The sequence below is a fragment of the Arachis duranensis genome, chromosome 5 (assembly GCF_000817695.3).
Source record: "Arachis duranensis cultivar V14167 chromosome 5, aradu.V14167.gnm2.J7QH, whole genome shotgun sequence".
Lineage (NCBI taxonomy): Eukaryota > Viridiplantae > Streptophyta > Magnoliopsida > Fabales > Fabaceae > Arachis > Arachis duranensis.
The window spans coordinates 31,218,756-31,234,804 of record NC_029776.3 but is presented as its reverse complement, the minus strand read 5'-3'; the positions used below and the strand labels follow the sequence as shown (position 1 = coordinate 31,234,804).

The 16,049-nt window shown below is 31.7% G+C and overlaps 1 protein-coding gene across 1 annotated transcript; it reads left to right on the top strand.

The window, feature by feature from the left end:
* Positions 1-337: 337 nt before the first annotated feature.
* Positions 338-5,535, top strand: LOC107489069 (uncharacterized). The gene is made up of 2 exons (XM_016109844.3): positions 338-400; positions 3,902-5,535. The coding sequence occupies exon 2, from the start codon at positions 3,956-3,958 to the stop codon at positions 5,318-5,320; it is 1,365 nt and encodes a 454-aa protein (XP_015965330.1). The 5' UTR covers positions 338-400; positions 3,902-3,955; the 3' UTR covers positions 5,321-5,535.
* Positions 5,536-16,049: the final 10,514 nt, after the last annotated feature.

The following is a 16,049-nucleotide window of genomic DNA, read 5'->3' as shown; positions in this document are numbered from 1 at the left end:
GAGGATTTAAAATTCTACCGAATAAAATGACAAAATATATACGAAGGTATATAAAAAGGGACAAAAATATGCTTCAAAGAATTGAAAATACATCAATTATAATAATTATTTAATCACTATCATTTTCAATAAAAAATAATAAAACCGTTCAAATCTGCAATTAAAATGGCACTTACCCCCCACATTGTATATTATTTTGTCCAGATACTGCACTCAAATTTTCCTTGTGGGATTACTAGTACATAGAAGCTACATAGAATAGTAATAGTGGACCGACTGGGTAGTTCAGATTTGCGAAAAGTTGCAACGGCCAAGTGCATTCACCTTTAAGTTAACACACTCTTTGAAGATCGAAGACAAAATTAAACTACCCAACTCGCCTCGTATAACATTTTACCAGGTGCGTTACTCACCATGACTTGATATCTTCCTAGCCACGACTTTCTCTTCTCTTGAACTACTGCTATCTGGTAATTTTCAAATACCTTCCTGTTTGCTTTCATTTCATTCAATTCCTTAATCTTGAAGGACAGTAGTTTAATTTACTTTCTCCCATGTTCATTGATGTTCATGTAGTTTATCTTGATTAGAGTTGGTCTATTATGTCCATTATTTATTTCTAAAAATTTAAACTACTAGATAAAAATGTTAGCAGTATTGAAGTGGAGCATATTAGAGATTGAATGAAATGTTATTGTATTGCATGAGAAAATCTATTTCTAACAAGGGCGGTATATATATATAGTCCTAACTGTGAACAATCCTATAATAGCTCTAACACCCATAGCAACTAATTAATACTTCCAATACTCCTATAGTAGTGCTTCTCGATCAGAGTAGCCAGTAATGGATTTTTGGTCATCCAAGTCTCCTCCAATAGTCAGCATCTGCGAAAGCTAATATATACCCTATAGTTAGAACACTTTGTAAATCTTAAACCAGAATACACTGTACCTCTAAGAAATCTGAGTATCCTCTTAACAACTTTCAAATGTTCTAATATTGGGTTTTGCATGAATTTTGAGACTTGGTTGACTACATAGGAGAGGTATAGTTTGGTGGTTGTCAAGTATTGGACAACACCAACTAAGGACCTATACAATTTATGATCTGCACAAGGCTCAGAATCATTAGAATGAAGCTTTAAAGGGGACATCATTGGTGTTGCTATGGGATTCCAAGTTAGTACTACTCTTGAGAGAGCAGAACACTTCCATTATCCAAATAAGAAACTTCAAGTCCAAAGAAGTAGTTACACTTTCTAAGATCTTTTAGAGAAAAAATGGTGTTCTGTTATAAAATCAGATCCTCAATTTCAGAAACATTATTACCAGTAACAACAATGTTATCGACATACACCAATAGGTAAGTTACAGATTTCGAATTATATCTAACAAAAAGAGAGTTGTCAGTCTTAGTACTTAAAAAGCTAAATTGCATCAAAGTTGCTTTCAGAGTAAGAAACCAGGTCTTTGGTGTCTGTTTAAGTCCATAGAGAGCTCAATTGAGCTTGCAAACAAGATTAGGATCTGAATGCTCATAAGAGGTTGTAACATATATACCTGTTCTTCAAGTTTTTCATTTAGAATGGTATTCTTGAAGTCAAATTGTCTCATCACCGAACCTTGGGTGAGGGCAATCGTTAAAACAATATGGACAAGGGATGGTCTTATCACAGGACTAATGATTTGGTCATAATCCACACCTTTCCATTGATGAAAATCCTTACCAATTATTCTGACTTTATATCTTATAGTGTTTCCTTTATTGTTTTTCTTGATAGCACAGACCCATTTGCAACCTATGATAGTTGCATTTGGTGGAGGAGTAGCGAAACACGAGTTAAGTCCCAAAAGTGATCCTGAAATTGGCGTCCTATATTAAAATTGTCCTTGAGGTTTTAATTGCTTCAATAGCATTCTTGAGATTAACAAAAGTACACTATATTAGTTCCTTACTTATTTTTTGTTAACAAGTTGATGACGTAATTAGTAATATATGTCATTTCATGATTTGACCACGTATAATGGTATGATGATAGGTCGATCAGTGACATATGGCATGCTGATGTGGATTATTGTGCCATATGTCACAATGCTATTTGACCATATGTTGGTTTGTATCACGTGTCGTAACATTATTCATTCACATGTCATCCGTTATGTCATCATTGTAAATGTGCCGAATTGGCCCGTCACTTTATATTAAATAATTTATTTTAGTCTTTGAAATTAAATATCATGCATTAAACTAGTTCTTTCACTAATTTTTTCTATTTTTTATAAATTTAAAATTCTAAATATTTTTAGATGTAATCATTTCAATTCTATTTTTTTACATGTCGTTAAGTACAAGTGCTTTTATAAATATTTTTAAAAAAATTAGTTTTAATTATATATTTTTCTATATTAATTTAACATTGATAAATTTTGTTATATAAGTATGTTATTATAGAAAAAGAATTATATGATTGATTAGACATTTTGTTTTCATCCAAAAATACACGTATTTTCAATAAAAATTTAAAAATCAAGATTTATATTGTTTATTTTTAGATTATTATGAAATACACGTTTTCTAAATTTAAAAATATACTTTGTTTTAATCAGTGATATAATTTTTTTATTAAATAACATAATCACTGTTATAAGGCATAGCTGAAACTAGCTGTTTGTAAATGGGCTCGACGAAAGAGGTTGGATATAGTGGTAGTGAGGATGTTTAAAGTGCTTTCGTGCCAGCTCTAAGATGGTGGTTAGCAGTATCTACAGAAAACTCTGATACTAAAATTAACAAGAGTCTAAACTAGTTCATGAATTAACGTGATACACTTGTCAATTTCAAAAATGTAATTGGAGCAATTGAAATATAACAAAGATTTTGATGCATAATGTCAATCTCCTTAAATTTTTTTGCACTGTTAAAGGGCTCTAAATTCAGCATTCATAGATGCCTTCCAATGTGAACATGAGAGGGCTTGAAAAATAGTTCTAGATATTTCATTAACTAAATCAGGAGTGTGAGTGGCAGTGCAATTTCTTGGTTTATGAAACATTGACTTTGGTCTAGTGATCATAGAATGGGACTTAGAGGAAGATGGAGTTGTAAGAGAGGGTTGAGATAGAGGTGGTAGGCATACTTCATTGCCAATTGATAGATGTTTGATGAGAAGGTAACTATTGATGAAATGCAGAATTAGGTAGTTCATTAAAGGTAGAATCTGAAATAGCTGAGGATGTTGTTTCTATAATAAATGAAGTAGGAGTTGTGTCACAATTATTATTAGAGAGTTGATTAAGATTTGGAGATTGAGGTTGTTTGGAAGGGATATAAAAGGAACTCTTTGATAAAAGAGGTATCATGCCTTTATTAATTGAATTAACTGACCCACCAGAAATTGAATTTGCAAGATTAGAATTAAAACCAAATAACTCATTATTATATGAAAAAACACCTTCATCAAATACAACATGTCTTGACAAATAAATTTTTCCTATTTTAGACATATATTTAAAGACATGATATTCTATATCATGTCCAAGAAAAAGACAATTTTCATATTTATAATCAAGTTTATGTTTGGTGTATGGTCTAAAAAAGAAAAAGCAAGCACATCCAAAAACTTTTAATATTTTATAATCTAGTTTCATGCCAAACACTTTAAAAAGGTGATAGAAATTGCAAAATGGCAGTAGGTATAGTCTATTGAATATATATACTCTATTAATAAAGGCAACTTCGTAAGAGTTCGTAGAAAAAAAGAGACTGTACGTAGTTAATAAGCAAAGACCTATTTTAGTTGCAAGCTCTTTTTTTTTTTTTTCTTTTTTGAATGGGCTGCAAGCTCATTTGAATCTTGAAAACCTCGGTTCTTAAAGAATCTTACTGTTTACCGTTCTAGATTCTTGAAGTTTTTGTTGCAATTGGAAGGCCGAGAAACGCTGACCGTTGGACAATGGCTGATGAGAAATTGAATGCTCGGATGGCCCAACTTTTTGAGCAAACATTTCAAGAGAATGGTCCATCTTCATCTCCCAACGTCAAGATCCAAAAGATTCCCCCTTTCTTGCGGCAAAACACAAACTTTTTTCAGTACTGCTTACCCAAGATGATTTCATTTGGACCCATCCATTACCGAAGGAAAACTTTGAAATTGGGACAAGAATTCAAAATTCTATGGGCGTCTTTCTATATTCAAAATTTAGAAAAGAAACAAGGGTTTAGCAAGGAAGATACGTTCAAGAAGCTGCATGAAAAGGTAGAAAATCACATTGGTTTACTGAGGAATCTGTTTAGCGAAGATGTGACTAGAAGCTACGATGACGAGGAACTAACTTGGATGTTGCTAGTGGACGGATGTGCTTTACTCTATTACATAAACAACGTTGACGATCAGAATCCAAATGTATTGAGGCTAAAGCTTGACCAATTGATGTACACTTGGAGAGATATTTTGTTGTTGGAAAACCAACTTCCACTAAGGTTGTTGGAGCTACTAGTCCTTAGAGATGACGTGGCTCACTTGGAGAACATACTGTACAATTTCATATTCATGGGACTAGCAAAGCGAGATCCATTTAGAATAAGGGTGAATAGAGCGAAGGCAATCCATCTTCTTGATTATATTCGCTCATTTCATACGTCTACTATCACGGGCGATGGCAGCAACTGCAATGATGATGACAGCATTATTACTCTCTCTCCAAAAGAAGGAGAGTCCTGGGAGAGATATAAGAATATCAGGGATCTTATAAAAGCAGGGATTAAAGTGAAGGCAAATGAGACAAACAAATGGGAATGGAATAAAATCTCTTTCACCTCCTACTGGTTTAGCGGAGAATTGAGGCTTCCAGTGATGGTCGTAAATGATGCCACGCCTTATTTCTTTCACAACTTGATTGCGTATGAGATGTCGCCGGATTTCCCTAACAATTTCGAATTCTGCTCCTACTTCTCCATGATGGATTCTTTGATTGATGATGCTGAGGATGTGAAGGAGCTGAGGTTGGCCGGGGTGCTCCGAAACTTGCTCGGAAGTGATGAACAAGTGGCCAAACTCTTCAACGAATTAGGGCACGAATTGCCGGCTAAAATGTTCAATTACATGGTGAGAACTGATTTGGTGGCATACAGCAAAGAATATATTAAAGTGAAGCATCAGATCAACAAGCATTACGGAAATAAGTGGAAGACTTGGTTGGCTCAAGCACGCAACACTTACTTCAATACCCCCTGGTCTCTCATCGCATTTTTGGCTGCCGTCTTAGCATTGGCTCTCACTTCTATTCAAACCTGGTATGCTATACATCCAAAGTCGTAATACATTTGAACCATATCTAGCTGATTCTCAGTAATTAAGCGAGCTTTGCACTTTGATACAAGAATGTTAAGAATTATTTTTATATATATTACCTTGCATTTAATAAGTCGTGGACTACTCTAGCGATTGTATTGTGAGATGATCTCTTCTTTGCATTGCACGTAAGATTGATCAAACTATTCTTGTTACCTTTGCTGCTAGCTCTGGTTTATATATATGCAAATAGTCATCTATAGGCATGAATTGTGTGTGTGGCCTTTTTGATATACATATATATATATGAAGGATTGTTTTTATTAGATGAAAAAGAGATAAATGACCGGTCGTAAAGATCAAAACATGCAAGAGAAGGGATATTCCATCTAAATAACAAAAAGGCATTATAACTATTGCTCCCAAGTCATCATAGGTTTGTCCGCCAAGTTCACCACATTTATTTGCAGAGAGAAAGATGAAACATTTGTTTGTAAGTGTTTGGGTTTCAAAAGGATAGTATTTTGACGGATTTGTGTTTGATATGGTTGCTAAAACTAAAACGAAATGTACGTGGACAAGTTACAAGAGTTGGAGTTATACAGTCCAATAAATTCGGAAACAATAAAGTTTTCAAGGAGTGCTAGAACTAACAGATTTTGTAATTTGTATTAATCAATTAGTCATCATTAGTGTTTATAATAGTGTGCGATTATATTTAATAACATAAAATTATTCATTTTTTTTATGATTTTTTTTGATTAAGTGCTGATCAAAATTTTAATAAAAGTACTGTCCTTCTAGATTTTTTCTAAAGGTTCCTCACAGAAGAAGCACGGCAAGCCATGATGACATGCATCAATCACCCTCTTGAGATGGCTAAAATACACGAGAAAGGGGATTAAATCATGTTTAGAAACATTTTCTAAACCTACAACTAACTAAGAAAGTTTATCAAGATTTTGAGATTGTGAGCAATGAAAAAATACGAATTCTACTTTTAAGAAAGCTAGCTTAAGTTAGATTTCTAAAGCAGCAGTGCTTAGGCAAGTAAATATTATTATTTTGGATAAATACTTGATTAATAATCATTTATACTTATATTTATAGAAATTTGTATATATAATACATATAATTTATACTTATATTTACAAAATTTTATATATATAAATTAACACAACTTATATCTATATTTATTAAAATTTTTACACATAAATCAATATTTAAAATAATTTGACATTTATACTGGCTAAATACTAGCTAGAATTGATAAAATATGTTGATCCTAAAATTTTTTGTTTCTAAAATTTATATATTTTAGGTGTTTAAGCAACTTGAATAGGACAATGTACAAGAGAAGAATATTATCTTAAAAATTTTTGTAAGAGATACACATACGAAATTGGATATTTGTTCCAAAATATTATCTAGTTATGTTGTGATATATAATTTCAACATCTAGATTACAAAATCTAATCTATATATACTTTTTTGAAATGAGAAGAATTTTCTCTTAAGAAGAATGAATGAAGAACTTGAAAGATTTTGAATACTTAGAATTTTTGTAGCATTTGTTTTAGTTACGCTTGTTTAATGTTTCTTTGTCTTGCACATATAGTATGGTGAATTTTATGGTGTAGAATAAAAGTTCTTTCTATACCTATAGATGTCAAGTGTCAACTCAGAAATAACATGATGATAGGAGAACAACTCCTGTATTGTTTTTCAGAGGTAGTAGGTTCAATTAAAAAAGATTTACAGGATTATTATTATGGAAATCAATGATGATTAATTAATATGTGGCACGTTAATAAAATGTGCTTAGTAGTGTTGTTTATGGGTCTTAGTTTATGTCTGATGTGGATTATTTGTAGTTCTTTTATAAGTAAGAATGTGTTGTTGTCAATTAGAGCCCACTTACAATTAAATATCTATCATAGTTTATCATTTATTCAATTATTATCTATTGTAATAATTATTTTTAGAATATTTAAAATTTAAAATGATATCTCTTTAAAGTTAGAATATTTAAATTTAAATTTAACAAAATAAAAATAACAAACTAAAATTAAACTTTAACTAAATTAAAATTAAAATAATATTATCAAAATCATTTTTTTCCTTTTTAAGATTGGTATATATAATTTTTTCAATTCTAATTAACGAGAGCAATGAACACAATTATTTTTGGATAAATTTCAGATGTATTAAGAAATTATTTATTATGTAATTTTGTAATTTTAGATGTGTATAAAATTATTTATATTAAAAAAAATATAAACATGAATTTGTAATCACGAAAAAAAGAAAAAAATAATGTTCAAGGAAAAAAATAAAATATAAAAATATATTTAGAGACCTACTGATCTTGAGCAAAAAAAATGTAAGGCGATTAGTTTGGTTATTTTCATTTTTGTTGACGAAAAGAAAAATAAAATGTAAAAATATATTTAATTAAATAAAATAACATTATTTTCAATAAATATTTTAAATGATAAATTATGATAGATATTTAGTTGCAAGCAAGTTCCAATTGACAATAACTCATTTTTATTTATAAAAGAACTACAAATAATTCACATCAGACATAAACTAAGGCTCACAAACAACATTACCAAGCCCATCTTATTAACGTCCCACACATTAATTAATCATCATTGATTTCCGTAATAATAATCCTGTAATCTTTTTTAATTGAACCTACTACCTCTGAAAACAACACAGAAATTGTTTCCCTATCACCATGTTATTTCTGACGCTCAATAATACATCATGATTGTAACATGGTTTCATGACTATTTGAGAAAGTTGATACTTAGCATCTATAAGTGTAAAAAGAATTTTTATTCTACACCATAGAATTCACCATATAGTATATGATGACGCCATTTGTTCATTGGAAATTCATTCTTCTTTTACTATCACTTCATTCCTTAAACTAGTAAAATGGAAAATTACTTCTTGGAGCTACAATATTTTTTCCACACGAAGCATGCTTTCATACTATTGCGCATAGTGGCCAGAGAAACTATTTCAAACGGTTAGCTTATTGAACATGCTCATAAATATTTGGTGTTAAACATTTGTTTTGCATGTAGCACCAATTTTGAGGTTTATTTTACACGTTTTCGATTTCTGAGGTTTTTGAATTATGACCGGTCTCAATTCCAAAGTTGACTGGCATATATACCAAGAGCGTTCTGATATTATAACTTTGTCGTAGAGTGCTTTTCAGATTTTAAACGTAGTAACCGAAAAGAAAAAAAAAAAGAAAAGGGGGAGAGCACGTGGGGGCACAACAACACTAAAAATCCCCTCTTTTCTTCCCTTCTCAACTATAATTTCTCATCTTTTTTCCTTACAATCAATCACCCTATATTATCAAACTCACATTTATCATCTTGCTTTCTTTTCTTCTCTACTCTACCTCTTTTTATTCAAAATCTCATTTTCTCAAAACCTCTAAATCATGTAATTTCAACTTAGTGAATGAAGGAAACATTTAACTTTGAGTTTCAATTATTATTAAGACTTCAAGGTAACTCTTTGACTCAATAATTAGCCATATTTCTAATTTTTGTCATCTCTATATTTATGGGTATGTATAAATCCGAGTTAGGGTTATTAGAGTTGGAAAATTTGGGGCTTTTGTTAAGGTGAGTAAGATTATATTAATTGACAATATTAGTAGCTCACAAATATCATTATTGTTATATTTTTAGAGTTGTAGAATTATTGGACATCATTTGGTAGCTCGTTGACGCGCTCAGAGTTGCTTCTGGTTCTTTGGAATCAAGTTGTGAGTAGATATTATGTCTATAATTGTTTTTAAAATATATTATTATCAATATTTATGTTGAATCATTATTTTTGTAGTTTAAAAATATTTTATTATTGTGATTTTTGAATTTTTGAAAATAAATATTGATTTGTGAAACTTATAATTTTATAAAAATACACACGAGGTGATATTTATATATTTTGTAAAGCATACATGTTTTCTTATTTGACTTTATTGAATTTTAAATAATTGAATTTTAGTATGCAATCTTATATATATATTGGATTTGTGATGGAATTTAGTAATATGTTATATGTATTAGAGATTTTTATAAGTGATTTGGTTTGGATTGGTTTGGGAGACTCTGACTAAAAAACTGTAGTTAACGGCGGTTATGACGTTAACCTAGATACATCTGGCTCAGACCTTAGCTAGTAGGGGCGTTGCTAGCCTAACGTGTAGGCCACACGTTGGATCTATTATACCGTACGGGCACACTAGAGGAAAGGGCTACCCTTAGAGGTGGAGTCGTCCTAGGTGTGTAATATTTGATTTGATTTGACTTCTGGAATGAGAACTCCCATTTCAGTTCATCTGCTTAACTACTTATTTATTTGTTTGCGTAATTAATTAATACGAATTTCTCATCTCTGAAAAGAAATATAATTTCCAAGGTAAACTCTGTATTGTCTCGTGTGGGTTATAGATGTAATGTTTGCTCACTGAGTTGCAAAACTCACCCTATTATATTCCCATGTTTTTCAGATACAGGAGTCATTCCAGGTTCCATTTCACCAGCCCCTCAGTAGATCTTAGTCATTTTGGTGAGCCCTTCTTCTTTCTAAGGGCTAAGTAATTATGTAATGGAACCTTTGTTCAAAATCTAGATTATGTCAATGCTCCATATGTCACAGGCAGGATCCTCGTATGAGTTATGTTATTTTGAATCTTGAACTGTTTAGGTAGTGATTATGATTTGGTTATGTAAGACTTATGGTTTTAACTATATACTCTAGTTATCAACTTGATATATATATGATGCGTATTTGGATATATTTGGTTGTGGATATAATTTGGAGTACGTTGTTGTTGTTGTCTTTGGAAATGGAGGTTTATTATTAATACATTGAGTTAATATTTATGTTGGTAATGTCCTAGAAACAGAGGAGATTCTGTCCGTTTTTCTAAAAATTTGGTCGTTTGGCTTGCTGAGGGACTTGTCCCTTGAGCGCCAGTCATGACTTGGTTCGGGTCATGACATTAAATTTATATAGCTAACAGTTATTACTTAGAAAAAAGTCTCTAGTAATTTAAAACAATTAAACAAACTGTTATACGTAGGGGTGTAATCGGTTCGGTTTGGTTCAGTTTTGGATCGAAAACCAATCGAATCGACCTGATCAGTTCTATAATGATACCAACCATTTGGTTGGCTGCTATTTGAACAATCAAATTGAATCGAATCGAACTAACAACGGTTTAGTTTAGTCGGTTTTTTTGGTTTTTTTACACTTAATAATCAGAATTTAGATTGCAATAAAATGAAGTTTAAAATCGTCAATAAACTAGAATAACAAGAGTATATCACATCCAAATTCAATACAAATTCAACTTAATTAAACATAAAACAAATACAATTAAAAATGTCTAGCAAAACAACAAAAATAAACACAATTTAAACCGAAATAGTCACTTTAAAACAAATAAAAATCAAACAGCTACCATGCTTAATCTGAATCCACACTAGACTAATCATCATCTTCTCCGGTTGGCGCAATTTCTACAAAAATAAAACAAAAAATCAATATAGATTATAAACATTAACATAATATAGATTATAAATTATGAACATAAACCATGAAGGAACAACAAATTTTTTTTTCATACCTAATTCAAGTTTCTTAAACTCTTCAATAAGCTAGCTCCTCAAAATCAGTTGTCATTGAGAAAGCACGAAGCCAATTTTGTGTGCAAATCAATGCCTCAACTGTCTTTGGAGTTAAAGAACTCCTATAGTTGTTAAGCACTCTTCCACTAGTGCTAAAAGATGATTATGAAAAATTAGCATTTTAACTCATCAACAACACCAAAAGTATTGTTTCCAACAACAAATTTAGCATTCAAACTTGTGAAAAAATATTGTTTTCAACATTTAAACCACAACAACAAATTATGAAACATATTAATTATATGCAGTCATATATATGCAGCCAAATTAAGGTATAACAACAAATTGTGAAACATATATATGCAGCCAAATTAAGCCACAACAACAAATTGTGAAACTTAAGCGTTATAAATCACGTGAAAACAAAGAAATACACAAAAGGTAGTCATATATATGCAACCATATAAAATCATATAAAATAAAGGCACACATATAAAATCACATGGTCCATGTGAAAACAAAAAAAGGCACTCATATATTATTTTAAAAGCTTATCCTAACACTATAAATAAACCAGACACTCCAATCTTGCAACATAAATATAGAATTTTTTGCCACGACTTAGGGTTTACGCTCTCTGGCTCTCTGGCTCTCTTAGGCTCTCATTTTCTCAGGCATGGCCGCATGGAGGAGGAAGAATGGAAGATGGAAGTGAGGCAGTGAGCTGTGGTCTGTGAATGAGTGGGTGTCTAAGACTCTGTGTGAGGAGTGAGAACTGAGGGAGTGAGGATGAGTGGGTGACGACGCAAGTGAAAGGAAAAGAGAGTGAGGGTATTCAGATTTAGGGTTTTATTCCTAGGTTAAATCAGTAAGGGTAAATCAGTAAAAAGAATCACTATGCAGCATCTTTTTCGGTTTGGTTCGATTCTGTTTTTATCAAATCAACCAAAAATTGAACCGAACCGATCGGTTTAATTCGAAAAAACCAAAAAAACCAATTTTTTCAATTTTTCATTCGGTTGTTGTAATTTTCGGTTCGATTTTGCGATATTTTTCGGTCCGATTCGATAATTTAAACCCCTAGTTTTATGTGTATATATTGGTGATTTCACTTATACTTATCTTTGTTAATTATTAAAAGGATCCACTAGGGAGACAATGACTTATTTGTATAATGTGTACAATGGGTTATAAAGTTACAAAATGAACATCCCCCTACTATCTAAAATAACCTTCCGAGTACTAAGGATAATAAACATCTTCCCAAAAGTTTAAACTGATTTTCAGGTTCACCAAGGATCAAACTTTTGACCTTTCGGATCTAGAGCTTTAATACCATGTCATGATACCACTCATCCCAAAAGTTTCAACTGATAGGAAAAAATAACACTAATGGTTATATCTCTAATACTCCCTAAATCTCCATTGTACAAATTATACAAATATTCCATTGGCTCCTCATACTTTCCCTTATTAAAATTCTATCTAAGATATACGGAGTTAATACTTTAACATATCTTGGCGGATTAGAACTTTTAAACTTTCTATTTTGGCGGGGCAGTTGAGTTTTTGGTGGCACATGATAGGATGACCTTGCTTCTTTAATTTGGCACCCCTAGAATTAGGTGTCATGAATAAAGAATTTTTTAAGGTAAAAAAATTAGTAAAATAAAAAAGTACGAATTTATTAATCATTAATTTTATAATTTACATTATGTGTGAATTCTATTATTTTAATTCAACTTTGATTATATTCTTTCTTTCTCATATAAAAGGAAATAGCACTTGTCAAGTATCTAATAATAAAATAATTTCTTTCTCTATATTTATTGTACAATTTAAATAAAGATATTAAACTAATAAGAACAACCACTACACTTTTTTCTTAAAATGAAGAGTAAGATCGCACCCACAATTAAAAATAACAATTTGGTTTCTAACGATCAATTTAATAGGGTAATTAGACATGGAAAAGTCTAGGGGGCAGCAGATTTGTTAAAATCTGTCCAGCACTTAACCAGCAAAACAAAAATGAGTAATTCTCTGCCATTAGATAAAATCTTACACCATTAAATACACTATTGATAGCTAATTGATGGCTACAACTCAAAATCTGCTGGCCCCCTAGCACTCCTCATTAGACATTTCTAATCTCTTAATAGCAGAATCCTATGTGGCATGTTAGCTGACAATATGTCATTCGACCATTGAATTCGAACCAATAATACCTTCATCAAACATTCAACTAGAACAAATAGTCCCCTCACTAAAACGACGTCATTACTTCTTATTCTTTTTCTTTATCTTGTGATTCTTACTTTTTCTTCTCCACCATACCAGAAGAAACAAGAGAAACAAAAACAACCTTCTCACTTTTGGGTCCTTCTCATTCGTAACTACAAATGCCTATAAGTGCGCCACCTACAAATGTCACGAGGCTCCGTGCCTAAAAAATAGTAATTTCTGAATGTTGGGTCCTCATAGATAAAGGGAGGGTCAAGCTCATAGAACATTACTCTTGTCTCCATCTAAAGGGGGTGAGAAGGGGTAAGAACTTGGGGGTTCTTAGTAAGGTCAAAGTTGTTATTTAAATTCATTATTTCCGTATTATTACTAGTCGATAGTGCTTGATCATAAGATACAAGAACAACAGATAACATAAAACATAGAGTAATAGTAAACAAATAGAAAATACAGGAAGTGAAAACAACAAGTAAACACACACAAATACAAAAAGTATAACATGTAAATATGCGACAAACAAGTATGATGCATGTCTAGTCGTAATGCAGGTCATGAGTTCATGTGTCAGTTTCTACCCGCTCCCAGCGTAATCCAGCAGCTGGTCCAGGTAAGATTTTTACAGAGCAAAACCAAATTAGGCACGTTGGCAATAACTCTGTAAGCAACTCTCTTACAGGAACAGCTTTCTGGCTGAGTATTCACGTCATACCTTTGTAAGCGATCACACCTTACAAGAACAACTTGTCATGCTGAGTATGTCTAGAAAAGCAACTCCAATCCATGGGCGTCCCCATCCTTATATTCAATCTGAAGGCTAAAACAACATTCACCAGTTTCTGTAAGCTGTAAAACTCGAGAAAATAGTAAATAATTAATGAATAAATTAATTATTAATCCAAAAAATTAAAAAATAAAATTTTATAGTTTAATGAGGTAGAGCTAATTAAAATAAGAATTTTGACACTAACTTTAAAGAATTTAGCCCAAGATTGAGTCGAACGGGCCAAATCGGTTGAACCGGGTCCAAAATGGGTCCAAAACGGGTCCAAAATGTTAGCCTTCCAATACCACTAATCCGAATGAATTAAGAACGAATAATTCAATCAGGAAATAGATCAATGCAAGACTTCAAAATAAAATAAACGTAAATTAATAATCTATAGAAAATATAAACAGATCTCTTAACCCTTTTATAGAGGATTAGTTATCAGTGGAAAAGTGAAAGAAAAAAAAGAAAAAAAACTATGCTGAGGAATGGAATGTCCCATTATGTGAACTAAGTTCACTTATTTATATCCTAAATTCTAGAATTTAAATTTAAACTATCCTAACCTTATCTCTCAGAGAGAAAGATAAGATAACTACTTACTGATTTCAGTTTTAAATTCAAAACAATAATTCAAATAAAATCCTAACAACCAAATCTCTTATGTTTCTAGAAAGAATTAATAACTAATCTTTTAGAGTCTTCAATATTTTAGATGTGATTAAGGCTTCTAATGATGTGGATAATTAAGTTTAGGCCTTAATTGTTGCTTTTTGAGAGTTGAAATTAGCTTCAAGTTGAGCTTGTATTAGACATAGGGCAAAAAATACAAAAATACCTTCCAGGATGCACACATACATCGGGCATGGAGCATAGACTGCCGGGCATGGATGAAGCTACATGGTATTTCGCCAGGCGTGGGAGAAAACCGTCGGGTGTGGGGATTATCCACGGGAGTGGGGATCATCCGTCAGGCATGGAGCCCATCCGCCAAGCGTGCATGTTGTCCGTTAGGCGTGGGAGTTGGTCCACCAAGCGTGATCCATTTACTTGTTCTTTAAGGCATGCTTTCTCTTCCTTACGCCACGATTTTTCTATCTTTATGTTTTTCATATGAAAAAGCTTTGATTCCTGCTAGTTTTTTGCCCAAAACTCCTAAAAATACGAAAACACAATCCTAACTCCAAATATTTGATTATTTATTGAATTATATTAGAAAACATTAAGAAATTTGATTAAAACCTAAGAAAATGAAATAAAAAAGAATTAAAAAGTCTCTTAAGATGACGTGTCATCATCACAACACCAAACTTAAAACTTTACTTGTCCTCAAGCAAAAAAGAAAGATAAACGGAGTTTAGCTTAATGAAAAAGATTTGAAAAACTTTTAAGATTGAAAACAAAAGCAGAATTTAGGATAATTCTTGTGGTTACATTCGACTTCCCTTATCCTTCATAAATCTTGCATACTTAGAATTTAGGAATTTTCAAAACTGAAATTCGAATTATATTATGAGAATCCTTTTGAATTTGTATGACTTGAAGGCAATTTACTTCTTATTTGGGTTGGGAGAAAGATCTTTGCGGGCTTTTAACTCTTAGTATTTTATCACAAGATAGCTCTTAACAGACTTTAAATCAATAATTTTGGGCCAGTTGGCCTAAGTTACCAGATGATGAAGCACCCCTTGGATATAATTATCTAAGCCTCTCCTTGACACAATCACACCACAAGCACATAATTAGGGTTTTGATCCAACGTCGATGCCCAGAGCCTCTTTGGACTTATTAATCTTTTGTCTTAAGGCAACTCTTTAAGAAAACTTTCAATCGATAATCCCGTTTCAGTTGGCCCAAGTTATCGCGTGATAAAACACCTCTCAAATTTACTAGCCCAAATCTATCTTTAAAATAGAAACATCATAGGCACATAACTAGACCCTAATTATTGGTGCTCAGAGCCTTGGAACTTTTGATTTCTTTGATCTTTCCACACTTTTTTTGAAATTGCTTCAAATAATTGATGATAATCGAATTCTCATTATACTTTTTTAAATCTCCATTCTTGAATATTCTT